The 13,299-nt window shown below is 42.2% G+C and overlaps 2 protein-coding genes across 3 annotated transcripts; both read right to left on the minus strand.

Moving 5' to 3' along the window:
* LOC8079378 lies at positions 225 to 8,847 on the minus strand. Of its 2 annotated transcripts, XM_021452256.1 has the most exons (8): positions 8,319 to 8,847; positions 8,005 to 8,189; positions 7,428 to 7,907; positions 6,677 to 6,895; positions 3,000 to 3,610; positions 2,665 to 2,925; positions 1,793 to 2,302; positions 324 to 1,267 (listed from the first exon to the last, which is right to left on the minus strand). In XM_021452256.1, the coding sequence occupies exons 5-7, from the start codon at positions 3,408 to 3,410 to the stop codon at positions 1,793 to 1,795; spliced, it is 1,182 nt and encodes a 393-aa protein (XP_021307931.1). In that variant the 5' UTR covers positions 3,411 to 3,610; positions 6,677 to 6,895; positions 7,428 to 7,907; positions 8,005 to 8,189; positions 8,319 to 8,847; the 3' UTR covers positions 324 to 1,267. The 2 variants fall into 2 exon arrangements, with proteins under 2 accessions (XP_002463243.1, XP_021307931.1); XM_002463198.2 differs by lacking the exons at positions 6,677 to 6,895; positions 7,428 to 7,907; positions 8,005 to 8,189; positions 8,319 to 8,847 and having other exon boundaries at positions 225 to 1,274.
* Positions 11,443 to 13,299, minus strand: LOC8063526 (uncharacterized protein C24B11.05). Its single transcript, XM_002463199.2, has 7 exons — positions 13,124 to 13,299; positions 12,936 to 13,001; positions 12,760 to 12,857; positions 12,518 to 12,643; positions 12,162 to 12,368; positions 11,992 to 12,057; positions 11,443 to 11,892 (listed from the first exon to the last, which is right to left on the minus strand). Exons 1-7 carry the CDS (start codon positions 13,167 to 13,169, stop codon positions 11,740 to 11,742), a joined length of 762 nt encoding a protein of 253 aa, XP_002463244.1. The 5' UTR covers positions 13,170 to 13,299; the 3' UTR covers positions 11,443 to 11,739.

Below are 13,299 nucleotides of genomic sequence, written 5' to 3' on the forward strand. Positions count from 1 at the left end.
CCGCTGCAACTTAAAAAAATGATAACAAGTAGAAACTTGGTTGGATTTTTATTATAAGATATATAAGCGGAAAATAGGCACGCTTCGATGAGGACTAGCCTGTTTGTCTGAGTTTATCAGCTGTACCATTTCGTCTGAGTTTATCAGCTGAATCTGCCAACGGTACTTTCTACGAGGCTTATCAGCTAGAAGCAGAATGCCATCCAAACCTAGCAACAGAGCGGTTTAACCCGTACGAATGCAACAGTTATACAGAAATCAAATCATGACGCTTGCGCCATTGTGCTAGCGACCATTTTCCAAACTTATGCTGTCAATTGAGAGAGAGAGAGAGAGAGAGAGAGAGAGAGAGAGAGAGAGCTGCAATGAGTGCAGCAGTTGAGAGAGAACGACGAAAGGTATACACCATCATCGCTGGTGATCGTATTACGGACGAACAGTATGGTTTGCTACCCAATGATGAGGACATTATAAGATGTCATCGTCTTGCGGGAGCAGTACCATCATCATCTCCACCAAATGATTGGAGCGCAATAGCAACCATGAAAGGGCTCCGTTTAAAGTTCAAACCGGGAAGGACAAATCACTGCACCACCTCTGCGTTCTCTCTGATGCACGCAGCACGCATACGGTTCCAGTCCATCTCGTGAAACAAAAGTCGGATCTGAACTCAAGATGCATTGCACTTGCACTAGCACTAAACAGTGATCTGGATGGCAACTCCAGTCTCCGGCAGTTCTGCAGTATAGTTGGTAGTACCTTCCATGGTACACTGCCCTCAAATCTCCAGTTAGCAGAACCATCAGTTGGTTGGATTTTCTCACAGAAGGACCAATATCTTTTCGTTTCAACCAAGCTCTCACTGTCAAATCCCTTTAGCTACCCAGTAGTCCAGTACTACATGTTTCTTTTCATTGTTTCCTCCCCAGCAGACATTTGGGAGACAATACATCTGGTCTGGATTGGGATGAGAAGTGACAATTTCTTGATTGATTCCAATGAGATGATCAGCAGCCCTACATATGTAGCCACCCCTAAAACATGCAATCTATGTTTAGCCTAAAAACCTTGACATAAAACTTCACATCAAACTAACAACTCTGTCTAATCTGGCGTACAATCTTTTCGCTTCTACAGTCCTCTTGAAGTTTGAAAGTACACAGTACAAGTTTCAGATTTACATAACAAAACAAACATAACTCATAATGCGTACAAAACATGGTCCTGTGACAACGGCATCATTCTTTGCTCTGCAACCTTGATCTTTCTGTAGCCTAGGAGACAAAATTATCAGTAACAATGATGACATGATCTTTCATTGTAGCCTAGGAGACAAAATTATCAGTAACAATGATGACATGAAATGCCTAAAATGAGATCCCAAGAAAAAAATATGTTCGTTTAGGGGGAAAAAGGAAGCCACAAGCCAGTAAACATCATGGTATCAAGCATTTCGCGGAAGCAAGCGGTTGTTATTATGGTAATGTAGCAGAATAATACACCTCAATGACCTGCTTCTTTGAAACATTTTTGGTCTAGATCTGTAATGTATAACAGAACAGTGTGATAATGTGTTTGACTATTATTAAACAAAGTATGAATCGAGCTTAAAACATAGGACCGAAATAAGATGGCTTTCCGTCTGTTTAGCATTTTCATTTTCTGGATCGAATAAGCTCAGCAAATAGCCTCAGATAAATAAATGAACAACAGAACGCAGCAACAATGTTAGGAATGCCGAACTAAAATGTTCAAGAGTTGAAATGAGAAACTTATCATGCACCAGTTTTACCTAGCTTTCTGTCCCTTCCTCTTTTGGTTCCTTGTAGGGTCCCAGTTTTTGACCACTCAAAGTGTTCCTCTGAGGTAAATACGCTGTAGGAAGCTTCTCTATTCCTTTTCTGATGATGGATTTTTTCATACTTGTTTCTCCAGGGGAAAGTTTTGGAAATTGCATTTTAACATCGAGATATGATCCAGAAACCGTGGTAGTAGAGTACATGACTGCAGATCCCTCGCTACTTTCTGGAGCAAGAATCACTTGTTCTTCTTCACTGACTTCATATGTTCCAGCATATCCAACACATTCGGGCATGGCATTAGAAGACGTATCAATTTGCTCTTCTGACTCTAGTATCCCGTGAGCAACATATTGTGCTGCTGCTGCCCAGCAATTTTTATCAGCATCAAAATTTTCACTGTGAGGCGATTTCAGTTTGTTTGTAACATCCTGGGAAAGTTCATGCTTTGCATCTTGAACATGACAATCATCTCCACTGTCTGCATATTCTTCAAAAGCAAGCTGTGAATTGCACATCACACACAAATCAAAACCTTGAATATCGGTTTCCAACGGATCAAGATATTCCGCATGGAATTCGAATAAGTACTAGAAAAGTAACACCAAATTCGCACACATGAATGCTCACAAGTCACAAGCATGCCCGAAATATTAGAATGCAAAAAGATTTCAGCATAACTCACACCCATGTTAGATTGATGATGGAAGGTTGAAAAGTGTTGACATGAGGAAATTCAAAGATTAAACAGCAAACGTGCATTTTGATTGTTGCAGTGAGCAGAGCTAGTAGTGACTCGTTAGTGGTACATCAACAGCTCTTTCTTCGCAGACAGTAATGATCATGAAGTAGACGTTGAGCTCACCGAATCAAACTGCTTGCGAGGCAGCTGCAGAGCTTTCTCCTTGCCCCCAGCAGCACTCTCTTCCTCGATCAGCTCCTCATCTGGCTCGTTAGCAAGGATAACAAAATCCTCCTCCAAATCCTCATCCCCCGACTCAACGGCCGGCGAATCTCTCCCGTCAAGCAGCCTAGCGACATCCAGGTCAATAGCCTCCTCAGCCCGACTAGCCGTCACCACTGCAACCTTCCCGGAGCCAAGGGGAGTACGAGTGAAGTCGTACGCCTGCACGACGCGCGAACAGAGTTAGCCACCTCGGCAGAGGCTGGGGATGCTGATGCAAGCAGAGAGGGAGGGACCTTGACGTCCACGCAGGGGCCGGAGCGCGCGGGGCGGCGGCTGGGGAGGAACACGGCCGAGGATCCCCCGCCGCCGGTGGAGGAGAGGGAGGGGCGGAGCTCGCGGAGGTGGGTGAGGTAGTCGTAGCCGTCGTCGGGGAGGCCGAGCTCCAAGATCTCGCGGCGGACGTGCTCGGGCAGGGGCGCTCCGTCGTCGTCGACCGAGGCGGAGGAGGAGGCGGCGGGCTCGCCGCCGTCTGCACCGACGGCGGTGGAGGACGAGTGGCCCTCGTCGTCGGCGAACCCGGGGACGGAGTAGGGGTTGTCGTCGACGCGGACGAAGACGCGGTCGGAGGCGTCGGCGACCCCGGGGCGCGGGCAGAGGCGGAACGTGGCGAAGTTGCGGGGCTTGCGGTTGCGGCCTCGGCCCATGGCGTCCACGACGGCGGCGGGAGGTAGGCGAGGCCGAGGCGCGACGCAGGCAGACGCTGCGTAGAAAAGTGAAAGCCGGGCGTTGGATGGACTGGGCTGTCATGGCTGCTTTGTCTGCTTCTTGTATTGTAGTTGGGCTTCCTTCCCGAAATGGCCAGCGTCGGCTTTCTGTGGCCGAGGCCCAGCCGCCCAGCATTCGTCTTGACAAGCATGGAAAAAATTCCAGATTTCCTTCCAAAATCAGAAAAACAATCTCTGTCTACTTACCAAACCCAAACCGTTTGAATTGACTGTTTGCTCGTTGGAAGTGCTTTTCAAGGGGTCTCATATAATTTAATTAAAAACATCTAAATACTTGGTGCGGTTTTTAAACCATAAAAATATCTTCAAATCAAGCTTCTAAAAGTTCAAAAAAATCAATAAAAAATAGAGATTGTGAAAATATATCTCAGGGGCCATTTGGATCATTTCATTTGGAGGAATTTAAATCCACTTAAAAAATTAGGCAATTTGGCTTGGAATTTGACATTCCACCGCTTTTCAAAGTTCAAATATAAGCCATCAAATTCAATGGGTGGGAGATGGAAATTAATTATATAGATCACCATTTTGTGTTTCTACTTTCACTCTACAACTCTAATGTTTTAAGAACTCAAATTGCCACTTTGATAGCTCAAGGGTAAGATTGAGCCCAACAATATAGAGATCTCAACTTTAGTCATATTGTTTTTGCTTACTTTTCCAAGTTGAATGTTTTGGTTTGAACTTTGAACAGGCCGTGCCGGCAAAAATTAAGGCCCTATTCCAATTCATCTAGAAAAAATAAAACAATAATCATATACAATATTATATAGCACTAATTTATATCACTGACTAACTAAGAATATTTTCTATACAAGCCATGAATTCTAGGCATATCATAAATAATTAGGCTACTTGTTAGTTTCTAGCCTCCAAGTACCAATTATCTCAATTTTTTTATGGATCCATGACACTATAATATATAGTTTGACACTTGCCAACACACCTTCTTCCATCCATCATCAACGCTCTATAATTTGCACTTTAATATTAGCTATTGAGTACTAGACTCGAGATTCCTTAGCTCATTATGGAGACGTCACTCAGCAAGTTGGATCAGACTTGGAGTAGTCAGACTAACGGACAAACGGCTTAGATGAAACTATATGGTGCTAAATAAAAAGAAATAATGTAACAACTTTTATAGCTAACACAAACATCTATCATGAACTTCAAACAAAAAATCAGCACGAAATATTTAATATTAGTTATTAATAAGCTATAATTTTGAGGCCCTTAAAAATTTAGGATCTTGTACCGTCACACGGCCCACACATCCTGTGCACGGCCTTGGGTTTGAATTTATCGATGCATACAACTTTTAATTTAGAATTCAAAAGTATTTGAAGTGCAATATAATGGCTACAATTTTGTTGATGTAAATATTGTAATAAAAGATAGATTACATGTCAAAAATATAATTTTAGTGTTGCAAAAAAAATCTAATTTTAGAAATTGCGTACTTTGGAACATATAGCCAGCTCCATGTTTCTTCCAGCTTCGTTCTTATTGTTTAGCTAAACACATGCAACTCTACAAACTCTGCTCTAGAAAAAAAAAATAGAGTTCTGAGAGTATATAAAGAGCTGCTCTACGGAGTTGTAGAGTCCGTATTTATTTACTTGACTAGGTAGTATGCCCGTGCGTTGCTACGGGATAACTAAAATTTTAAGCAAAAGACACACGGATCACACGATAAAATAACAATACTACGAAATTAAATACCGATGTTAAAGTGACATTTAATCCAAAAGACAAAGTTCATAAAATCAAATTCAAAGCTCTGATGACTATAAATTCGAATTCCAATGTTGTTTGAATACAAATGACTTCACACATACTATCATCCCATAAATATATTTTTACCTGAGTATGTTGAGGATTCCTTGTCTCTATTTTACAGTTCACATTCTATACAACTAACAAGAACATAAGAGAGAATATACACCAATATACTGGTATTTTTGTTTTCTTAAATACAAATGATAGCTCCATAACATATAATAGAGAAATATTAAACAAAATTAGTTTCAACTATTGTATAGGAAAATAAAAAGCATGATCTGAGTGCTTCTTATCTTCTGCCATCAACAATCACAAAGAAACAAACATGAGATTATATAGCAAGGGCATCCTGTAGAACAATGCTATGTCAAGGAATTTTCAGCAATTCCATTGCATACATGACATAACAAAAAAATAACAACAAACCTAATAAAAGATCTAAATAGAAGGCATGAACTGGATAGGTGGTGACGGGTGAACATGAAATTAACTTGATAATTTTGTAATATTTTTCAATTTCTTGAACATGTAATCCAATAAAAGTTAAAGGTTCATTATCACAGCTAAATTGCAAGGGGGTCATGTTACTGAATACTAATAAATAAATAAATAAATAAATAATCCTAAAAGGTCAAGAAAATGTGGGAAGAACAATAGTATTTAGTAAATGTGAGGAAAAGAATAGAAGAAAGGCATAAACATATACAACTACAAGGGTGCTGATCCTAGCTCTCTACTCTGGAACAATGAACAGGAATCACATGACATAAGTTCATAATTCGAGTTCCTCCATATATGACATAATTCCCTTGTTCATATTGCAATCTAAATATACAGAAATAAAAAAAATGAAACCATGAATAGGAAAAGAAAAAGAATCATCAAGTAGTCATTGAAAATATCTCTAAAACTTTAGGCTCATGGCTGATATTGTAAAAAATAATTAAATTCTCACGGTTAACCAAACTTACAAATTAAGATAGAGCAACAATAAAAATACACTGCAGTATCTATTATTATTACACCTACACCAATTGAAGTTCTAAATCCACTGCTAATAAGTGAATTTCCAGAAAGAAGATCACACATGTTTCTCAATTCATGGCATAAAATTTGTTGAAACTTGAATATTTGTATATTTGGAGAGCTCAAGTTATACCTAAACACAACTTGGATATTTGCTGAATCTTCAATATTTTTATATCTGGCGTGATTGAAAATCTAAAAGCTATATGATCAGGTAATAGACAACATGCATCGAACAATAGTCCAGACGCCTAATATCCCAACTCTCAACCCATAAGCATCGATGGTTTGGGAATCTCTGAGTTTGAATAATAGTTCAGGCACATAATAATATCTCAAACCCAACCCATAAGCATTAATGGTTTGGGACTCACCCGAGAGAGTGGATCGAGTAGGCTGCGGCTGCAACACGACACTTTGCTGCATAGTGAGGATTCATACTTCTGCAAAACAACTCCAAGATCTCTGCTCTTCCAAAAGCCAGCAGGATAGAGTTTGGAAGGCAATTGCAGGCGTCCAAAAATGAAACGGGTCCCTCCATCGCCATCAATCTGTCGTGTGGCCATACTATGGACTCAACAATACTGGTCAAGCTGTGCATCATTTAAACAGAAGGCAATCATTTTTCTCTAAGCCATCATCCTCTAATTTTTGGTGCAAAATTTAAAAAGGATAAATTCACAGCAGAATAGGTTGATCTATTTGGAACACGTAAGCTAGGAAGAATACTGAACAGTAATTAGAAAAAAAAATGAATACTTCTAAGACAAAGCTGGCATTGGCACTAACATAATTGAGCACCCAATGTCCAATGTGAAATCAGGACAAGTTCATCTCATAACCATGCATAAAAACATGCTAAAGATATACATAAGACGTATAAGATATATATATATATATATATATATATATATATATATATATATATATATATATATATATATATATATGAAGCATGAATTAAAACGACCATAGCGGCATAGCGCTAAAAGCTAATTTCATGGAAAATTAGAAGCTGAATGACACTCATGGAAAATTAAAAGCAGAATGACACCCTTGTTGACATAGTTGAAAATAAACTGATGTATGTATTCATAGGGAGAATAAGCAAGCCGCCAGTCATACCTTCCATATCTCAATGCCCAGGGCATGAAGATGAACACAAAGAGATCATCTATATATGTTGCAGGAAAGTAACTATTTATATCATTTTCTCAAATCTATGGACCAGCTAGATTTTTTAATTTTCCAGTCATGTCAAATTTCATGGCCAATCAATGAATATCATATCTTATGGTCATCGTTTTACTCTGAAACATGCTAAAGAGAATATGTTAACTTTGCATAAACTCCATTATCCTGCAGTGTAAATTTAAACCCAAATTCATCAAATTAATAAAAAATTACTTCAGTTAAAAACACATTGATGTGAATTAACAGAGATTGAGCATTTTTAAGTAGTTAGTGCAGACGTAAGTGCAAACACATATTGACAATCAACTCGTAAAGAGACAAATAGCAGTATCTCATCTGCAGTTCTGCACAGGCGCCAAATCGAAGGAGAGCGTGCATCGCTATCCATCTGGGCACAGATGCAACATCCTCCTTCCAGATCAGGCAAATACATGTATATGAGTTCTAGAAACAAGAAAATACGGCTCAACTTGTGATCGAATGAGTAGCAAATTTGAGGCTTACGTACCAGTGGCCTCGGGCTCGTCGGCATCGCTCTGCTGCAACCCGTTCTTCGCCTCATCGTCGCCGAAGGCCATACTCCTCCACAAGGGCAGGCCTACGGTGGCACGGACGACCGACGACAGTGGCCATGCGTGGCGGCGTGAGTTGCCAGTGGGGCTAGCTTGGTGGCCCAGGAGGCGCCTTGGGGACCTGCAGTGACCCAAATTGATTTATAAGTTCCTGTTCTTCAATAATTCCCCAAATTCCCCAAATGCAAACTGTGCCCAAAAAATTTCTCCAAATCCAATTAGATCCAGGAGAGAGCAGCTCGTATCGGACCTTGGCCGGGTCGCCACCAGAGGACTCGAAGCCGAGCCGCACCAGGATCTGCGCGGGGTCGGAATGCTCCAAGCCCGGCGCGTCCTCGTGGTCGCGCGATTCACCCGCGAAGCTCCAATCGGGGCCGAGCCGCTCGCACGTCGGGGCCAGGCATCCGCGTTGCGACGACACCGTGCGCCTCCACTGGGCGGGCCGCGCGCGCCCTCCACGTCGTTCGCCGAGGCCGGGAGCCACGGGACCTACCGCAAGGCCGCGCGCACGCCCGCAAGCCAGCTGCCGGCTGAGCGCAGCCGGGGGAGCGAACCGACGGCGCAAGACGGCGATCCGCACGGCGGCGATCCTAGCAAGACGCAGGCGCAGGCGGGGCGGCGATCCGCACGGCGGCGATCCCAGCAGGTGCCGAGCGGGATGCGGATCAGGAGGAAGACGCAGGCGGATCTGGGAGGGGTGGCGGTGGTTTCTTTCCTTGAGCGAGTTTGTTTCCTTTTTTTCGTTGCAAGAGAGAGAGTCGGGCGGGATGCGGAGGGAGGCGTCGCAGGAGGCAGGACGAAAAACGATAGGGTAAAATGTCGCACCAAAACGGTGTCCATCTTTTAGTCTTTTTAGTTGTAGGAGATAGGAGAAGAGATGATGACATATGGACATATGGTAGTAAGTCTTTCTTACCTGCTAGCAACGTGTCATCTCCAAAGAAGGTAAGAACGGGCCAAAGATTCTTGATTTAGTTGATCTCCTGCACGAACAAATCAATACGAAATTGGGCACGCGTGTGCATCGACGTGACCTCGCTGTACGTTTTAAATTGGCCGCTACTACGGTACTACCTACATCCTGAAAAGAATATAAATTTACGAAATTATATTACAGAAGAATTTACTGGCACTTATAACTAATTAAATATTATTATATAAACCTAGTAATATTTTAATTTATTTGATTTGATGCTATGCTTAAATTATATCATTTTTTTATGGAGAATAGTTCGGTAGTTGTGGGCATGCATAATGCGTGGTGATTGCTATGGCTCTGTTAATGATCACTCATCTCACTGTCTCAAGGCTAGCTGTTAGTGCTATACGCTACCGTGGTTATTACTATGTTGTGGCAGTTGTGCACGTACGTACTACTCGCCTGACATATTATATTATGTAATGGAGCAGGACTAAAAGAAAGTCAAACTAACCGGTTTAACTTTTTGTTCACTTCTCCTATATATAAGTGTGAAAATAAACTAGGGAGATTGACATTCTTGCTCCTATTTTGAAGACTGATTGTGATTTCATCTTTGTTTTTGACTTAATCATTTTACCCTCGCTTGTTAAATCCAAAACCATTTGCATCGATTCTAGATTCTGTTAGTTGGAGGTCAAATAAATAAATTAAAGAAAAAAGAAAAAAAACATCAATAAACTTGAAAGGCAATGCTTACACGTACGGTAACACCATATCCTAATCCTCCAAACTCCCGCAGATGGTTGTGTGCACTTGTTAAAATTTGCTTGGATTTGAAATATTTGAAATTTTGTTGTAAAAAATATTTCAAAATCTTGTCCAAATATTTGATGTCAAAAGAGTTTAGAATCAAAGATTACTCAAAAACCTTGGAGCAAATTCACATGGAAAAACTAGTGCATTTTAGTTGAACAAACATGGTTAACTTCACTGAACGGAACATGGGCAAACTCTACCTTCATTTTGAAAGGTAGGGGAAAATTCACAACGTTAAATAAATAATAAGGGTAAAATTTTAATTAAAATTCACAATAGAAGTGCCATAAAACTACGTTGAGCATGAAACTGTACACATGATAGTTGCTACCTCACCAAACCACACTGATAAAGACCAAACCGGCAGGCTTAATTACTCAAAAGAATATTAGAGTACATGTGTAACATTTTCCGCTCAATTATGAAACAATCAACATGAGGCACCACGTAGGGGTTTAGTCAGCATCAGCATCATCCGCTAGAATCATCAATTATATTCCTTGCCAACAATGAGACATAGAAGAAGGACATGAAACATCACATCTATAGTAGTGTGTTCCTTTGTGTTGGCTCCCTTCAATTATGGAGTGGATTAGATCAGATTTTAAAGTCTAATTAATGAGTACAGGCACATCCTTAACGGTTAAGACTTAAACACTTAAAAGGACTTCAACAATTCAGCGTGTACATAAATTTGTGGCACCAGAGTTCAAACCGTTATAGCTGGAGTGGAGTCATTCACACACAGCTCCACAACCACAACCACAACCACAACCTCGCCGAAAAGTAATTTCTGGTGACTGGCTTTTATATGTCGGGCCTACTTTTTTTTTTTTGCCATAAGGGAAAGGACGCATTTAGTTTGCTTTTCTACAAAAGATGTGGTGTCATATTGTCATTAAGTATTGGTTTTTCATAATTTTATAAGCAAGGCAATCAGTTAATGTGGTAATTTCTGCTCGATTTATTTGGTTTATAGAAGATTGTGGTTTAAAAGAGAAACACCAAACTAGCATAGGGTAAAGAGTTTTAGATAAAAGGATTATTAGTTTTTATTGCCATCTTCGAATGAATTTTTGCATTCCACTATTCATTATTACAAGTGGTAAGGACGACATCTTCAACAATAGAGTCAACTTGCTAGCTCGTTTAAACTTAAAAAAAGAGAGATAAAAATAGTGTAACCTAACATGATAGGATAAGAAAACGTGTGGCGATAGACACATGAATCATATAAAGAAGTATTTGAGCGGATCAGCTCTTTGTGAAGAGCTAACTTGTCAATTTTTTTTCCTCCTTCTTACTTAATAAAATATTCTATGAGCTAGCTCTTTTAGTACTATTGGAGCTGCCTTAACCTCGAGATGGAGAAATGGCCCCCTATACATTGCTCAGTCTCGCTCTGAATTTTTTAAGTGATGTTGAGTTGATAGTGAAGGTGCACAATTCACTTTTGTATGTCAACACAATGAGCTACAATCCTCATTTTGTTATTTAATTGTTTTCTCTAGATTTAAACTCACATCCTCTAGCACCGATAGCATATTGAGTTGCATTGACGTACAAGTTCAACCAAAAGATTATGGACAAATCATTTTATATTTCAATACGTGGCACAGTGCTCGCAGCACTTAGGCAACAAAAATTCGTGTCCATTTCAACGAGCCATCCATTTTCACAACGGGCCGCGCCATAAAAAAACACGGACCAATAGGATGAACTACACAAACCTTATTAGTACCAGTAAGTTCCGGTCCGGCACATATTAGTAATTGAGATTCCTTGGTAATTATATACTACGTACGGTGCTTAATAAGGCTTAATCAGGCACACCACATTGGCATTTTAATTTGCACGTCACGACATATAAACTATACAGTAGCGCATTACGTGGCCGTGAGGCCGTGACCTGTTAATAATTTCTTCATATTATTCAGGCAATCACTGTGGTCTCCACGGCGGCCGACCGGAGGACGGCCTCGACGTGGTCGCCGGCGGCCTCCCAGAGCTCCGGCAGCGCCTCCTTGATGTTGTGGATGCTCTCCAGCGCCACGTCCGCCCCTGGCACCAGCGCCGAGCTCCCCACCTGCAAAGGTTCCAGTTCCATGGCGGCTCTCAGCATCCGCAGTGGATCGCAGAACGCACACGCACGCACGCACGCAGTGAGAAACTGAGCAAAGCTTACGATGACGGTGTGGAAACCGGCGGCCTTCCCGGCGGCGATGTTGCGCGCACTGTCGTCAAAGAACACCTGCGACGCGAGGGATCGGAGTGGTGGGTTCAGTCTCATTGGAGAATCGAACATGCGAGAGGCCGAGAGCAAGCAAGCACTGTGGTTTGGTTCGACTACCGTACCGTTCTCTTGGCGTCGAGCTTGGCGATCTCGATGACGGCTTCCATGGACTCCAGCGAGGGCTTGCACAGGATCCCCCTGCCATCGTCCTTCTTCTCGGTCGGCGGCGGATTCAGGGTCTCGAAGCAGATGATCCCTTCGAAGCAGTCCTCGAGGCCGAGCTTCTCCAGGACTCTTGCCGCGTGGGCCTTGTCAGAGTTAGTGAAAATCTGCAGACGGAGCAGGGGCAGGAGCAGCAGTTAGTTTCAGACATCAGCATATAGACGCAGCATCCATCAACTTTCAACTGCAGTTCTTGTTGATAGAAATTAAAGATGAATTAACTGGGATCAGAATCAGAATCGGAAAAGGGGCTCACGATCTTCCTCTGCGGCAGGGAAAGCAGCAGCTGCCTGAGCACCGGGTCAGGCTTCACCTTCTCGTACGGTAGCGTTCCATGGACGCAGGCATGGAAGTCGTCGTAGTCGAAATCGTACCCCAAAACCTACAGCACATGATGATCCAGAATCCAGATCATATGAAACACAAGCTCGAACAATCAAGATGCGAATAAACGAATGTTCAGTCGTAGCGAGACAGATACAGCAAAGATGTATATACCTTGAGGCCGGCCATTGTAGTTCCATACTCCCTGTACAGGTCGAGACACATCTTGGGGACCTGGCTCTCCTCGATCCGCAGCTTGTTCAGCATGTACTCTGCAATTTGGCCAGTCGTTACTCTGCAAGCTTACAAGTAATCAAGCAAGAAAAATTGGCTACGTCGATCGTGCGTACCCTCTATGTTCTTGCGGCATGCTAGGTTGATGCCAAGGCTCAGCGGGTACAGAGTGTCATCCATGTCTGCGCGTGCGTGCAAGGCCAATTCATGTTTATTTCAGAAGAATTTCAACAAAAACAAACCAACAAGCAAAAGGAGCAGCACCGAGGCTCCTCAGTTCATGCTAGTTTGGTTTGGTCCTCACCAAATAGCAAGCAGTCGAACTTGGCTCCGGCAGCGTACGCCTCCATTCTTCGCCGTCAGTGACCTGCACTACCGAATGCAAATGCAAGCACCCTAGAGGCTGCAAAACGGAAGCACAGCCACAACCACAATATCCTGCAGCTGCAGAGGTTGATGGCGCCTGCATCCGCATAGCAG

Source organism: Sorghum bicolor, chromosome 2, assembly GCF_000003195.3.
Source record: "Sorghum bicolor cultivar BTx623 chromosome 2, Sorghum_bicolor_NCBIv3, whole genome shotgun sequence".
Lineage (NCBI taxonomy): Eukaryota > Viridiplantae > Streptophyta > Magnoliopsida > Poales > Poaceae > Sorghum > Sorghum bicolor.